This window comes from Amblyraja radiata, chromosome 12, assembly GCF_010909765.2.
Source record: "Amblyraja radiata isolate CabotCenter1 chromosome 12, sAmbRad1.1.pri, whole genome shotgun sequence".
In the NCBI taxonomy this organism is placed as follows: Eukaryota; Metazoa; Chordata; class Chondrichthyes; order Rajiformes; family Rajidae; genus Amblyraja; species Amblyraja radiata.
In genome coordinates, this window is record NC_045967.1 from 38530508 (window position 1) to 38545457 (window position 14950).

Sequence of the window (14950 nt, forward strand, 5' to 3'; positions counted from 1 at the left end):
ACATTTATGGTACCAATGGGAGATAGATTTTCAAGGTAACAGGAAGCATGGAGTTAGAGATAATTCTTGGGAAAGATAAAAATGAATGATTACGAAGACACTGATGAATGGTGACTTATTTCTAATCCGCAAGTAACCATTGTGTCATGAGAATATAAAATACTATAGGTTCTGTGAATCTTTGAAACATTCTGGGTTCTCTCAGAGCGTTTATCAGTGCGCACTGTTAAGACCTTCGATAAACCGACTTGTTAAATAGACTCACCACTGATCTACAAGCCGTTTTATTTTGTGTCTAAGTAAAACCAAAAGTAGGGTATGGGTGTAGCACAAAAATCCCTCCTTCAGCTACTTTTCAACAACATATTAAATAAAATCCTAGCTACACGTGATGATATATATTTTAGTTCCCTAACCATGTTTATTAGAGTACAGTCAGTATCCACCTTGTATCTTTAAAGTAAACAAAAACATATCACCACTGTGTATAGGATGGTAGAAGCAAAGGACAAAGGACATTTATTGCCACATACACCAAATGGTGTAGTGAAATTTGTCTTGCCATGCAGCACACAGATAAAGATTAGACATAACATTAAAGAAATTTAACAATAAACATAAAAACATTCCCCCACAATGGTTCCCACTGTGGGGGAAGGCACAATGTCCAGTCCCCATCCCCAGTTCACCCATAGTCGGGCCTATTGAGGCCTCCACAGTCGCCTCTACGGAGGCCCGATGTTCCAGGCCGTTTTCGCCGGGTGATGTAGCTCCGGCGTCGGGAGAACCCTCTCAGCGGCTTGGGACACCTGGAGCGGCCGCTTCCTAACTGGAGACCGCGGCTTCCGAAGCCAACAGGCTGCGTTCGATGGAGCTTCACCACTGGCGATCCCGTCGCGAGATCCCAGGCTCCCGGTGAAAAGTTCAGCGCCGCCGCCCGCGGCTGCCCGCTCCACAGACCTGCAGCTCCACGATGTTCACCTGCGGTCTCAGCATTCCGGAGCTCCAGCGCGGCGACCCGGGCAAGGCATCACCCATTCCGCGATAGCGCTCCAGCGCTGTGCCGCCGCCGAAACCGAGGTTCTGGGCGGTCCCCTCAGGAAATGCCGCTCCAGGACGGCTGGTAGGCCACGAGGACGGTGCAGCCCGGAGAAAAGCTGCCTCTCCGACCAGGTAGGGACCCTGAGAAGTAGTTTCCCCCTCCCCCCCCCCCCCACCCCACACATAAAAAAGGCTAGAACTCCTAAAAACAAAACACTCAACTAACTAAAAATAAAAAAAAGATGAAAAACAGACAGCTGCAGGCTGGGCAGCCATACCACACAGGACGGCGTCCCCTATAAGCAGCTTAAACATTACTTTAAAATATACTAGTTTGTGCACTGGATAAATGCAAAGGTAAGATTCTGGACAGTACAAGTTGGCTGCCCAGATTTAGAAAGTAAAACGTAGGAAGACATTCCAAAGAATCAGCAAAAGTCGATTCTTAGACGGTCCCAATTATCAGCAATTAACTTGTGAGGTGAAACATACAAGGGACACACCAAAACCACAGACCCTGAAATACCATGAACTATGGACAACCATCCCATGCCCTCATACAACTTAATACATAGCACCATGTCATTTTTAAAGTTGCACTATCTGAAGCGTTCATCCAGCTGAGATAACTGGCACTTCTATCATGCAGCTCATTTGCTGTCTGGTCAAAAACTGTCCTCAGATCAGCGGTGTATGATACAGGTCAGTGTGAAATGGGAGGACATTGTGTGCAAGGTGGGGTTGATGGTTCAATCCGGAATGCAGAGCACATGAAGAAATTGTGTTTTTCCCCCTCTAGGATTGAACGCTTGTGTGTTCTTGTTACAAGTATTCTCCACCATTTGGGAATGCATGAGTGAAGAATCTTTTTTTTTCCAAAAGAAAAAGGACAGATCATGCTAGCCCTAAAGGCAGCATTAATTCATTACCTTCATATTGTAAGGAAGAGCTCATGTAGAAGGTATAAAATATACACTACATCCACCAATGGATCCTTCACTCTAGATATGGAACTGTCAGAGGAAACTTTAAGCACTAAACCAACAGATTAAGTCAATTTGCTGTAAGTGAGAAAGATTGGTAAGGGCTGAGAGGAACCAAAAGAGTAACACCAGAATGATGTTAGAAATGATGGGGAATGTGATTTAGTCCATAATTGCAGTTAGACAATTACTGCTGTCATATACACAAAGTGTGTTGTGGGTCTTTAATATAGTGTTGAATTTAGAAACTGATCCGAGCTTAAGTGTGGTGTTTGAAAATGATCTTTTGTGAATTGCTTATTGAAAGTCCCCCAATTAGGTCAAAATTTGAACTTGAAATTGCTGCAATATCCACAGCACTATACCACGATACGGAACAGAATAACTACACACTTACAACGTACAAGCCAGAAGTAATAATTAATGAGACATTTTGCAATAAAATGAACCACAACAATTAATTTTACCTTACTTATAAGGAATTAAAAATATCAGCCATTCTACCAGGAAAGTGGGTACATTATTATGCTATGGAGGCAAAGAACTATAATCGTTTAACTACGAAATATCAACTTCAAAACTCTTTTTCTTACCTAGACAAGCAGCAGCACCAACCATGGCGTACAATCCAGGAGTGATGCAGTCAGCTCCAGGATTGCACCACCCTTTAAAGATGACCCAGTCACGGTGATAGTAGGCCAGTTGTTCCATTCCTACTCCTAGAAGTCTTCCAGCTATCGCTCCTACTGCCATACTCGGTATGAAGAGTCCCGATGGAACCTGAATAAATATGGCATAATAAGTCATGATATACAGAATTAACACATCAAGCTCTTGCTTTTATATTTTCAGACTCAACTGAGTATTGGAACTCATTTTGCAATCATACAGCAGATTTCCAGTTGGACGCAGCAACCTTTCTTTCCATCAAATCAAAGCAAATAGAAGTATTGATAGCACCAGTGAAGCTTGCAATGTATTTTAACGGTGGTCTTTTCCTTTTACAACCTAAAATCACTTAATTATCTTTGTTTTTTTCTATCCACCACACTACTACTGTTCTTAATGGATTCAATGCATGGAAAGCTCAATTCATGAAATATAAATTAACTGTATTGCATTTATAAATACATTATAAATGGGAATATATTAAATACAGAAGCTGATTTCCAGATGGGAAAAAGGCTTTTGAAATAGGAATAGATTTATTTATTATCTTTGTATGTCTCAGCTGTATATGTAAATTACATTCTCAGTAAATAGCCTTTCCATTAATTTAACACGCAATAATTGCTTCTATTTAATTTGATCTCCTTTGTTCGTGACAATACATTGATCATATATGATCATATCACCTTAATTTGCAAACTCACGTCCTATTTTGACCACCTATCTCAAATACTGCGAATGAACACACTTAATTTAGTTAGAGCAAGATTTTAAAAGCTATGGAGCAAATCACCCTTCACAATATTACATCTGCGAAAACACAGAGCCCAAAAGAATACAAATCATGCTACCAAAATTAAATGCACTCAAATTGGCTTCAGATGATTTGTATGAAGAGTGGTGCTGGAAGATGAGAAAAAAGGGTGGCATAGTCATTCCAGAACACTCAAAGACAAAACAGCAGATTTTAATAAGACTAAAATATGAGCTTCAGACACAGCCTTCAAAATGATGTGCACTGAACTCCTGATTGATCGACAGCACGGGAAAAATAATCAAAGTTTTATCCAGCACACTACGAGAGATCATGGAAACTTTTTAAAATAACTATTTTTAAGAAAACGTGCTGAACATGGAAAAAGAAAGCAGGAAAGAAAAGTCCTTTTCAATCACAAACAAGTTTTAATCAAAGACATAGAAACATAGAAATTAGGTGCAGGAGTAGGCCATTCGGCCATTCGGCCTACTCCTGGATGATCATGGCTGACCATCCAACTCAGTATCCTGTATCTGCCTTCTCTCCATACCCCCGATCCCTTTAGCCACAAGGGCCACATCTAACTCCCTCTTAAATATAGCCAATGAACTGGCCTCAACTACCTCAACGACACAATTTACATTGTTTGTTTTGTCCACAGTCTGACTATCTAATGAATGTCTTTATGGTTGGTACTTCAGGCACAGATGAGCTCAGCATTCTCCCCCACTACAATAATCTTTCAATAAAAATTGAAGATATAAGACCAACTGCATTTGGGGTTCGTGATTTATAAGGAATAAACTGAGCATACAATTGACAATCATAAAAGTATGGGTCTGCATCACATAATTGCCATGGGCGTCATTCCCTTTTATTATAAGCCCAATGTAGTGGTTTGAAAATAAACCTAGGTCTGATCGACCCATTACGAGCCACGTCAACACCAGGCCGAATAACATCCAAATCAGACTTAAAGTTAATAGGAGTTGAAATTAGTTTGTTAGAAGACCTGTGTAAGATTTTGAGTACAAAAGCTACAGTGTTGAATGGTACTTTACTATGATTGTAACATTTGTCATATAATCCTATACCATGCAATCTTTTGGTCAATCTAATATCCTGTTAAGTTCTTTGTACTATTTTACATTAGTAGTAATATTACATGCTGCTCTATGAGTTTTGATAACCTTATCCCACCCTAGGTCAAACATAGACAACAGGTTTCAGGAAGCACTAGGTACAGTGAAGAACACTGACCCAGTAGGCATCAATGATTGAAGGGATTTCCAATTGTGTGCCCAACTTATAACAGAGGGGTTCTGCATGCAACATTAATGACAATATCACAGAGGTGGTCTTTGCGGGTTAATATTGGAATAGACACCAGGAAAGCTCCCCTTCTCGATGTCAAATAGTACCATGTGATCTTCAATATCTAGCAAGCATTGAAAATGGCCTTGATTTAATATCTCATTCCAGAAATAGAGTTGGACCACTCGATTGTTCAATTGGCTTATCTCGGTTTACTGAACACCCATAAATTGGAAAATGGCTTTGGGGAGAGAGAGAAGGAATATCCAGTGGAGCTGCATTGGATTGCTGCCTTGTAACTTCTTCCCAAATTGTACTGATACAGCTCTGTCGGGTCGTGGCAAAATTGGGTCATGTAAAAATTTGTCCAGTAAATGAATAAACAGCAATTCACACTGAAGCAGTGCATTCACTGGATGCAATAATCAAAACACGTTCCATCCTTCATGATATTCTGTACATGCTGTTGTACACAATGATGCATTTTCAAAACACAGGAAAAAAATAATTTAAGTGCCATTACTTCCTCAGTATCTTAAGAACATTGGAAAAATGTTTCCGTACCTTTATACCAAATGTGAATATTGTGATGAAGATTTTAAACAGCAAAGCTAGAGCCAGCTGCCATATTGTTGCGTAGACACCTTTGCCTGCTGCACGATCTGGCAGATTATCAATTGTTTTTGTGCTGTTGGCTTCATTAACATAATCACAGAGTGGTGAAGAGTCCAGTAGTCCACAGTCATTGAATAGTTCGGAAATGAGCCCACTGGTACTCATTTTAGTGAAGTTATTAGGAAAAGCTATGATACCTGTGATGGCCGTCACAATAAGGACCTCGAGAACGGGATACCTCCCTAACACAGTGGTCTTGCGCCTTTTGCACCAGGCAATATTAGCACGTATAAAAAAAGCTCCCCACAGTCCTCCGAAGATTCCCAAAAGTATGAATGGAATTAATTCCAACAAATGCCAGGGTCTGTGGAATTCGACAAAGAATAGCACAAGGCCGCTATTACGAAATGGATTTATTGAACGTAATGTGAAGGCTGCGACCAGTGCAGCAAAAAATGACCTCCATAAAGTCTTCAGAGGGAAGTAATAGCTGACCTAGAAAAATAAAATAAACAATGTCAAAGGGGGGAGGGATTATTTCATTGGCACATATTAAAATATTCTGTAATAACTACTCTATGCTACACAACTACGAGTACAGAATGGAACTCTCTAGTCCAATACTCTGTGGTCCAGCAACCCCTGTGGTTTATTTTGGTTGTTTTGCAGCAATAAGAAAGACACATAAACTTTGTGACGATGAATATGTTTAGTGGACAGATTTGTGTGGTGATCGGTGTTCTATAAAGTTATACAAGATGTTGTGAGGCCGCACTTTGAATGTTCAGTTTTCGCTACCCTGCAATAGGAAAGAAGCCATTAAGCTGGAAAGGGTGCAGAGAAGATTTTCAAGAATATTGCCATGATTCAAAGCTATGGACTGTAAGGAGGGACTGGGCAGGCTAGGACTTCATTGTTTAGAGCACAGAAAGCCATGGGGTGATCTTATGGATGTACAAAAAAATCATGAGGGGAATACTCAGAGTCTTTGTCCTATGGGAAAATCAAGAACGAGAGGGCATAGGTTTAAGATGGAAGGGTTAATAGGAACCTGAGCAGCAACTTAATCACACAGTGATGGCATGTGGACAGAGCTGCGAGAGGAAGTAGTTGGGGCAAGAAGAATAACAACATTTAAAAGACTATTGGATAGGTACATGGATAGGAAAGACTTAGAGGAACAAGAGCCAAATGCAGGCAAATGGGACAAACTTAGATGGGTCATCTTGGTTGGCATGGGCCAAAGGGTCTGTTTCCATGCTGTATGCTGAGGGAGTGCAGCGTAGGTTCACAAGGTTAATTCCCGGGATGGCAGGATTGTCATATGCTGAGAGAATGGAGCGGCTGGGCTTGTATACTCTGGAATTTAGAAGGATGAGAGGGATCTTATTGAAACATATAAGAATATTAAGGGTTTGGACACGCTAGAGGCAGGAATCATGTTCCCGATATTGGGGGAAGTCCAGAACCAGGGGCCACAGTTTAAGAATAAGGGGTAAGAAATTTAGAACGGAGACGAGGAAACACTTTTTCCACAGTGAGTTATGAGGCTGTGGAATTATCTGCCTCAGAGGGCAGTGGAGGTCGGTTCTCTGGATACTTTTAAGAGCTAGATAGGGCTCTTAAAGACAGCTGTGTCAGGGGATATGGGGAGAAGGCAGGAATGGGGTACTGATTGTGGATGATCAGCCATGATCACATTGAATGGCGGTGCTGGCTCGAAGGGCCGAATGGCCTACTCCTGCACCTATTGTCTATTGTCCATTACACTGTTGAATTATGCCCTAATTGTGGTACAAATCTACTTTGCCTGACTGTTACAGGTTCTTTATTAATGAAAGATTATTATGACCCAATAATTACAATGATGGTCTAACAAAATCTCCTACCTCTTCAAGGCTAAATAAAACTCCTCCAATGGGGGCACCAAAGGCTACAGAGACACCTGCTGCTGCAGCTGCTGATAGTACCTTGAAAACAAAGTTAAAACATGTTACAGTGTGAACTCACAGAAAAAATGGAACACACTCATTCTCATAAATGCAGATGTATATATTGGGGTATGAAAAGCCATTTGATTTGTTGCATGGTTGATGTTTTAATTGAAGTGAAAAGAGTTGTGACCGAGTTGGTACAAAATTGGCTGCCAAAAAGACAGCAGATAGTAGGAGCAAATAGCTGATTTATGAAAAGCAACTGTAACTGGAGATCTGGAGTTTCTGATTCTCTTGTCATTTTACGGCCATCTCATTCTTTGTCATTGATTTTGTACACAATCCTAATTAAACTTAACATATATTTAGGCTACAGCAGTTTGGCTACCTCCAGTGGCACATTGCAGCTTATAAAACTCTACACTTCATTGTACAATTCCAGATAATCAAATTAGTCATTCTAGTTTTGTAACTGACATTTCTGTCATTCACTACTTCTTTAGTCATTTCAGACTTCTCCTACACATCCCTCCTCAGGACATACCTTTACCACTCTCCTTCAACATTCAATCTCTCCTGGTTTCCACAATATCACACATCTACTCTTTTATTCTTTCCCTATCTCATTGAGTCAAAGAATGATACATTGTGGAAACTGGCCCTTCGGCCCAACTTGCCCGCACGGGCCAACAATGTCCCAGCCACACTAGTCCCACTTGCCTGCGCTTGGTCCATATCCTTCCAAACATGTTCTATTCATGCACCTATCTAACTGTTTCTTAAACAATGGGACAGTCCCAGCCTCAACTACCTCTTCTGGCAGCTTGTTCCATACACCCACCACCCTTTTTGTGAAAAAGTCACCCCTCAGATTCCTATTAAATCTTTTCCCCTTCACCTATGTCCACCATGAACCTATGTCCTCTGGTCCTCAATTCCCCTGCTCTGGGCAAGAGACTTCTTTCATCTACCTGATCTATTCCTCTCATGACTTTGTGGACCTCTATAAGATCACCCCTCATCCTCCTGCGCTCCATGGAATAGAGACCCAGCCTACTCCACCCCTTCCTATAGCTCACACCCTCTAGTCCCAGCAACATCCTTGTAAATCTTTTCTGAACCTTTTCAAGCTTGACAATGCCTTTCCTATAACATAGTGCCCAAAACTGAACACAATATTCTAAATGCGGTCTCGCCAACGTCTTATACAACTGCAACATGACCTCACAACTTCTATACTCAATGCTCTGACTGATGAAATCCAAAAGTGGCAAAAGCCTTTTTGACCACCTATTCCACCTGCGACTCGACATTCAAGGAATCATGAGATCACTCTGCTCTACAACACTACTCAGAGGCCTACCATTTACTGTGTAGGTCCTGCCCTTGTTCGACATCCCAAAATGCAACACCTCATCTCTACCTTTGCTATGCTGAATCGGATTTCATTTTAAACTTTTCTTAAGTCTGATAAAATGTCATTAACCTGCAGGATTAACTCTATTTCTTTCTGCACAAGCTGACTTGCTATATATACACACACACACAACTAACGGGGCATGTTAGACATGTGCTCTTTATTAACAAATATTAGTGACCAGGCCTCGAAAGTACAGAACAAAATTTTGAAATGTTTCAATGACACAAAACTTAGCAACATAGCAAGGAGTGAGGAGAATAGCAGCAGACTTTGGGTTGCTGTAGGCGTGAAATGGGGAAACGCCCAGTTGACGACATTTCATGAAGTGATAAACAATCTATTACGGAAGAAGGCAATAAGAATTAATTCTGCAAGAACAAAGGGGTGCTCAAACAGAAACTAATATACACTTATCTTTTGAAGTGGCGGAACAAATTGAGAAGTTGGTTGATAAAAAAAGATATGGGATCCTTGGCGTTAAATCATGCTATTCAATTCAAAGACAATGGATTTATACTCTAAGTTCAGGGAAACAATGGCTCTTAACTATAGCACTGTAATCTATTCTAACAAGTAGATGATAAAGAATGTCATAGTTTTGGCAGAATTCACAGCCTACTTACTAGAATGGTACAGTAGACAAAATGCATCAATAATCTGGAGATGCTACAGATGCTAAGGTTGTTCTCTATTGAACAGAGAAGGTAAACTTAAAGTTTTCAAAATTATGAGCAGGGTTGTCAGGATAAATGGGAAGAAAGCATTTTCCTTAATATGACAATCAAGCAGCAAAAGACACATATTAAAGACAAATCAATAAGCCTATGAGCAAACCTTATTCAGTGAACTGTTATTATTTAGAATGCGTTGTCTGAAAGCATGGTAAAACAGATTTGATAACAGCAATCAAAAAGGGATTGAATCACAAATGGAGAAAATTATAGGGCTATTGGTAAAGAGCACAACAGGGAGATTAATTGGAAGCTCTTTGGGAGAGCGTTTCTTGGCTCCTTTTTCACTGTCCTTAACATTCATAAAATGTGATTTAAAATCCGGTAGATATAACATAACAGGTTTTATTTAATGTATATCTCTGACGTAATGTACTCAAAAGGTGAACAAAATTGAAGATGCCGTAAATATTAAATAAAATGACAAAATGGCAACAAAACTCAGCAGGTCAGGCAGATATAAAGAGAGAAAAACAAACTTAATGACCATTCATCACATGGCTTACGACCGATTCCTCTGAGATTATATTTATTTATCTCAAGATGGGCCTATTTTATTAATGTTCATACCATGCACATTTCTTTTTGATTTTCTTTGAAAAGTAAAATTTTATCCAACTCGTATCAACTATTTTCATTGTTTTGTGCAAGTATGTGCAAGGGCTTGCAACACTCTGCTTTTTAATTCGCCAGTGAATTTTTCCAACAATCTTCTAATTTGCTTCAATCCTAAAGAATCTCCAGCTAATTTGAAAACTTATTGTCCATTTTCTGCCCCGAAACACCTGTCATTAAGTAATCATTCTTATTGCGTTGACTTAAATTGCCCCCACTGCTCCTGAATGAGTGGAACTCACAGCCTCACATTCAAATCCCTTTGTGGCCTCTTCATCCACTGGCTCACCACATCCCCTTTTCCACTAAATTTCTTTCAACTTGTTTTGTGTATAAATCACTTCTCTGTCATTGTTACCATTTTATGGTTCATGTTATGGCAGCAATGATGAAAACTAGAACAACATTGCTGAAATAATTCCAATTACAAACAAGATCTGCTTACCTCTCTCCTCTTGGCTTCATTTTTCCGATATTTCGTAAAGAGATGACAGACAATATTGCCACAGCAGCAGGCCACATGTACAAGAGGACCTTCTTTCCCAAGGCTGAGGCCTGACGACACAGCCAAAACTAGGGTTATAGTTTTAATAATCAAGGTCCACTTTCCTAGGTAGCCTCTAATGATAAAACCACTTAATATGGTTTTAATCTGAAAGTAAATTACAGAATAATTGCATTCATTATTAAAAATTCAAATACAAAAGGATTCAGCTTTAGTTTATTATTGTCACATGTACTGGACGGGGTACAGTGAAAAGTTCTGGCCTCAATGATACGTGTTAAAGAATTCATAAATAGTGCAGAGAAGAATTTCCCAAAACAGTTAAATGCATTGTCTGTTGCTTTTCAATAGTGGACCGATTCAATCAGCAGCTACACTATTCGATACCTTACTAACAGATAAATGTTGTGGCTGCATATTCTGTCCAGGAGTAAACCCTGCAAAGCCTGCTGTCACAGGCTTTGAGACACAAAGATTCCTTTAGAAAATAAATTCTGCTAGATAGCTGGCCTCCATAATTTCTGCTAGTTGAAATTAATGAACAGCATGCAGCAAGTCCATTTCATGTTTTAGTTTCTCAATGGCTGATTCTTTGTTTTCTAATCTACAGCTAATTACTGGCCTGTAATGGAGGATCTTGTCAAACACCTTAAGAAATCCACACCGCAGATATGGTATCTTTACTGAAGGGGGGCAGCAGGGATAAGCCTGGTATTACAGTGCAATGACTAACATGAGAGGTATGCATGTTATTGGAAAAAAAACAGAGGGAGAGGAAAACTTGGAAAGAAAGGAAACGATCAAGAATGTTCAACGTGGCTCTGTTAGGGAGAAGATCCCATTTGACCAAATGACTGAACGTTTTGAACAGGTAACAAAGTGTATTGATGAGGGTAATGTTGTTGATGCAGTCCATGTGTATTTCATTAAGGTCTTTGACAAGATCCTGCATGGTATCTGGCCCAAAAGACAAGAGCCCATGAAATCCAAGGCAAGTTGGCAAAATGCACCCAAATTAGCTTAATATCTGGAGACATAGAATGATGGTGGAGGATTGTTGGAAGCCGGTAACCAGTGTGTATGACAGGAATCAATGTTGAAAGTTTATTGTTTGGTATATCCATTAATGATCTTGACATGAACAAAGGAGGTACTATCAGCAAGTTTACAGATGGCACAAAACTTAGTGTTGCTGTTGACAATGAGGAGAATAGTCTTAGGGTTTTAGGGAGACGTTGATGTTAGGAAGATGAATAGACCAATTTCAGATGGAATTTAAGGCTACAAAATGCTTATTTAAGTATTTTGGAAGGAATCATAAAGAAAAGACATGCATAATAAAGACTACAGCCTTAGGGGGTCTTGAGGAGCAGAGGGACCGACACGTATATATGGTGGTGAAGAAGGAAAAACTTTAATTGCCTTCATTAGCTGGGACACATAATGCAATAATTTTATAAAATCATTGCCTATGCCCCAGCTAGATTACTGTATGCAGTCCTGGTCACCACACTACAGAAAGGATATAACTGCATTGGAGGCAGAGGAAATTCACCAGGATGTTGCCTATGATGAACATTTCAATTAGGAGGATAGAACCGATAGGCTGGGTTTGTGTTCCTTGGAGCAGACAAAGTCTGAAGAAGGGTTTCGGCCCGAAACGTCGCCTATTTCCTTCGCTCCATAGATGCTGCTGCACCCGCTGAGTTCCTCCAGCAATTTTGTGTACCTTCCTTGGAGCAGAGATGGCCGATGGTAGACATGATAGAAGTATGCCAAATTATGAGGGGCATTGATAGGGTGAAAATAAGAAAATATTATCCATTGCAGAGATGCTTAAAATGAGAGGACATAAGTTTAGTAAGGGGCAAGAAATTTAGAGGGGGTTTGAGGAAGAATATTTTCAGCCAGATAATGATTTCATCTGGAGTCCACTGCTTGAATCAGTGATGGAGACGAGGATTCTTGCAACATTTAAGATGTATTTAGACAAGGACTTGATTCAGCATGGCATAGAAGACTAGGGATCAAAATTGGGCAAATGGGATTTGTATAGATGGGTATTTGATGGTCGATATGGTGAGCTGACGGCATGGTTTCTGTGATAGAAGGTTCAATAGATTCTCTAAGTCAACATATCATTTTGTGTTCTCTTGTATTAAGTAGGTTGATACTATAATTTCCTCTGTCATCCATCAATAACTTTTTTTATTGCTGCAATGTGCATTAAACTGTCTGACTACATCACCAGTTTATTATTTTTTTATGGTAAAAGATTATAAACCAATGCACATGCCCTACATTTTAAATGAGGTAAGCACTTAGCATTGAACACTCATATTTTATCAAATTTCCCATTAATTGAGAGATCTAGCTCTCTCCAACTGTAAAGATATCTTGGGATTTTATTTTTCCCTGAAATAAAAGAATCAATAAGAATAACTAGCTAAACAAAGAATAAAAGAGGAAGTGTTGGCATTTCAAAGAGGGTTGGTCACTCTATCAAATAGTGTAGTTGAAGAACACATGAAATTCACAAGGGGGCGACAAACCACATCATGATGTTAAATACGCATTTTAGTTGTGAGCTGTATAACTGTGGTAAAGGTCACATTTTTTTCTTGAAAGTCAACTTCTCACACGTACCTCTGGAATTCCAGAACCACAGGCATAAGGTGCAAATACTCGCACCAAGGACACAGCCAGGAAAGCGAAAGCTAGGGCCCAACTGACGTACAAGAAGTAGTTTAATATATAGGCACCAGTCCCCTAGAACAGACACATTAATGTAAGTAATACTACATTTTTCATGCATTTGTTCAACAGGATCATCAAAAATTTAATGTCAAAATCAGTTAACAGTGTCAGAAATGATGATCAAATTTAACATATTTCCATAACCTTTTCATTAAGTGAAAATATAAACACTAATCATTATATATTACAATAAGGAGTATTTGTTTGTCAATTATGATGTTTTCCATTCACATTCAATTAAAAAGCCGCATCATATTTTTGATTATTACAACCTCCTTGGCATTCACCCAAAGATCATGCAGATTTATTAGGATAATGGGACATTTGGTTACTGCCAATTAACCAATCAGAAAATGTTTCTATATTATATTTCAATTATTATAATTTATTTCACCGAGGTATCACTTATAACGTAGAGGCTAGACATTATGAAGAGTTAAAGTTTGATCTCAAGGTGGTCTATTAGGGAATTAATTTTGAGAGAGATTATTAAAACCAACCACTAGCCTAGTTCCTCAATAACCACCAAGAAACTTTGAGCATTTGTTAAAGGCATTTTGAAAGAAATAAAAAAAATACTCAAACTTAGATGGTGAAATAATCTTTGGATAACAGTCAAAGGATGATAACAGTAAAAAAAGTAAGTAAATATCGAATTACATTAGACTGGTTAAGGAAAAGTTCAGACCACGTCTTCCACTCTGGGCATTTATCTCGCTGTTCAAAAGTGATCTCATCAGATGTCCAACAACAGTGTTCATGATTATACCAGAATCCTACTAGGCAGACCCCTTCTTTTAGATCTGTCATCCAGTTAGAAGTCATATCGATCAAACCGGCAATGGCACCTGGTAAGAAATCGGAGGACATGATTACCTTTAAGGAAACTGCTAATATTAGCTCTTTCATCAGTCTCTTCCCTCCACCATACAGTTTCTCAGAATTTAGTTTGAAAGAAAACTATATTTGACTGGAAAAGCATTAAATGGATTTTTTTTTAATTTAATGGATCAAAAATGAGAAAAAAAATCATGCTTCAGCAATTGAAATATCTAATCATCAAATGAAGCATATCCAGAATACGCTACTGAGAAATTAAGCATGTTAATGGGTAAAGATACACAACTGCTGGAGGAACTCAGTGGGTCAGGCAGCATCTGTGGAGGGAAATGGACAGATGTTGTTTTGGGTCGGTACCCTACAGTAGAATGATGAGTAGAGAGGATATCGCTGGTAGTAAGAGGGGAAGGGGTGGGGCAAGAGCTGAATTCAGGTGGATTCAAGAAGGAAGGGATAATTCAGGTTAGGAGGGAATGATTGGCAGTTGAGTCAGGTGGTGGATAGAAGGGTGGAGATAGTAACTGAGGCCGGAGATGATAAGTGGAGAAGACAAAAGGGTGCAAATGGTAGAATCTGATAAGAATGTAAGGCGGGGAGTGAAATGTGGAACTGGGGGGAGTGATGATGGTCAAAAGGGAATGGGAAGGTTGAAGAAAACTAGGGGACTTGTTGTAGTGAGGGGTGAGTGATATGAAGATAGAAGGGGTAGGAACAGTGTGACAGTGATGGTGCTAGTAGAAAAAAGTGCTCACGGGGTAGGGGAGATAGA

The 14950-nt window shown here is 39.5% G+C and overlaps 1 protein-coding gene across 8 annotated transcripts in view; it reads right to left on the bottom strand.

Annotated features, from left to right (window-relative positions):
• The window catches only part of clcn5 (chloride voltage-gated channel 5), a 76413-nt gene that overhangs the window by 14202 nt on the left and 47261 nt on the right, over nucleotides 1–14950 (bottom strand). For all 8 annotated transcript variants that reach the window (XM_033030572.1, XM_033030573.1, XM_033030577.1 and 5 more), the window contains 6 exons: nucleotides 14002–14189; nucleotides 13231–13353; nucleotides 10525–10731; nucleotides 7269–7349; nucleotides 5329–5874; nucleotides 2618–2804 (listed from right to left, as the gene is read on the bottom strand). In XM_033030572.1, the coding sequence (XP_032886463.1) occupies nucleotides 2618–2804; nucleotides 5329–5874; nucleotides 7269–7349; nucleotides 10525–10731; nucleotides 13231–13353; nucleotides 14002–14189 (1332 nt within the window). The remainder of the gene's footprint in view (nucleotides 1–2617; nucleotides 2805–5328; nucleotides 5875–7268; nucleotides 7350–10524; nucleotides 10732–13230; nucleotides 13354–14001; nucleotides 14190–14950) is intronic.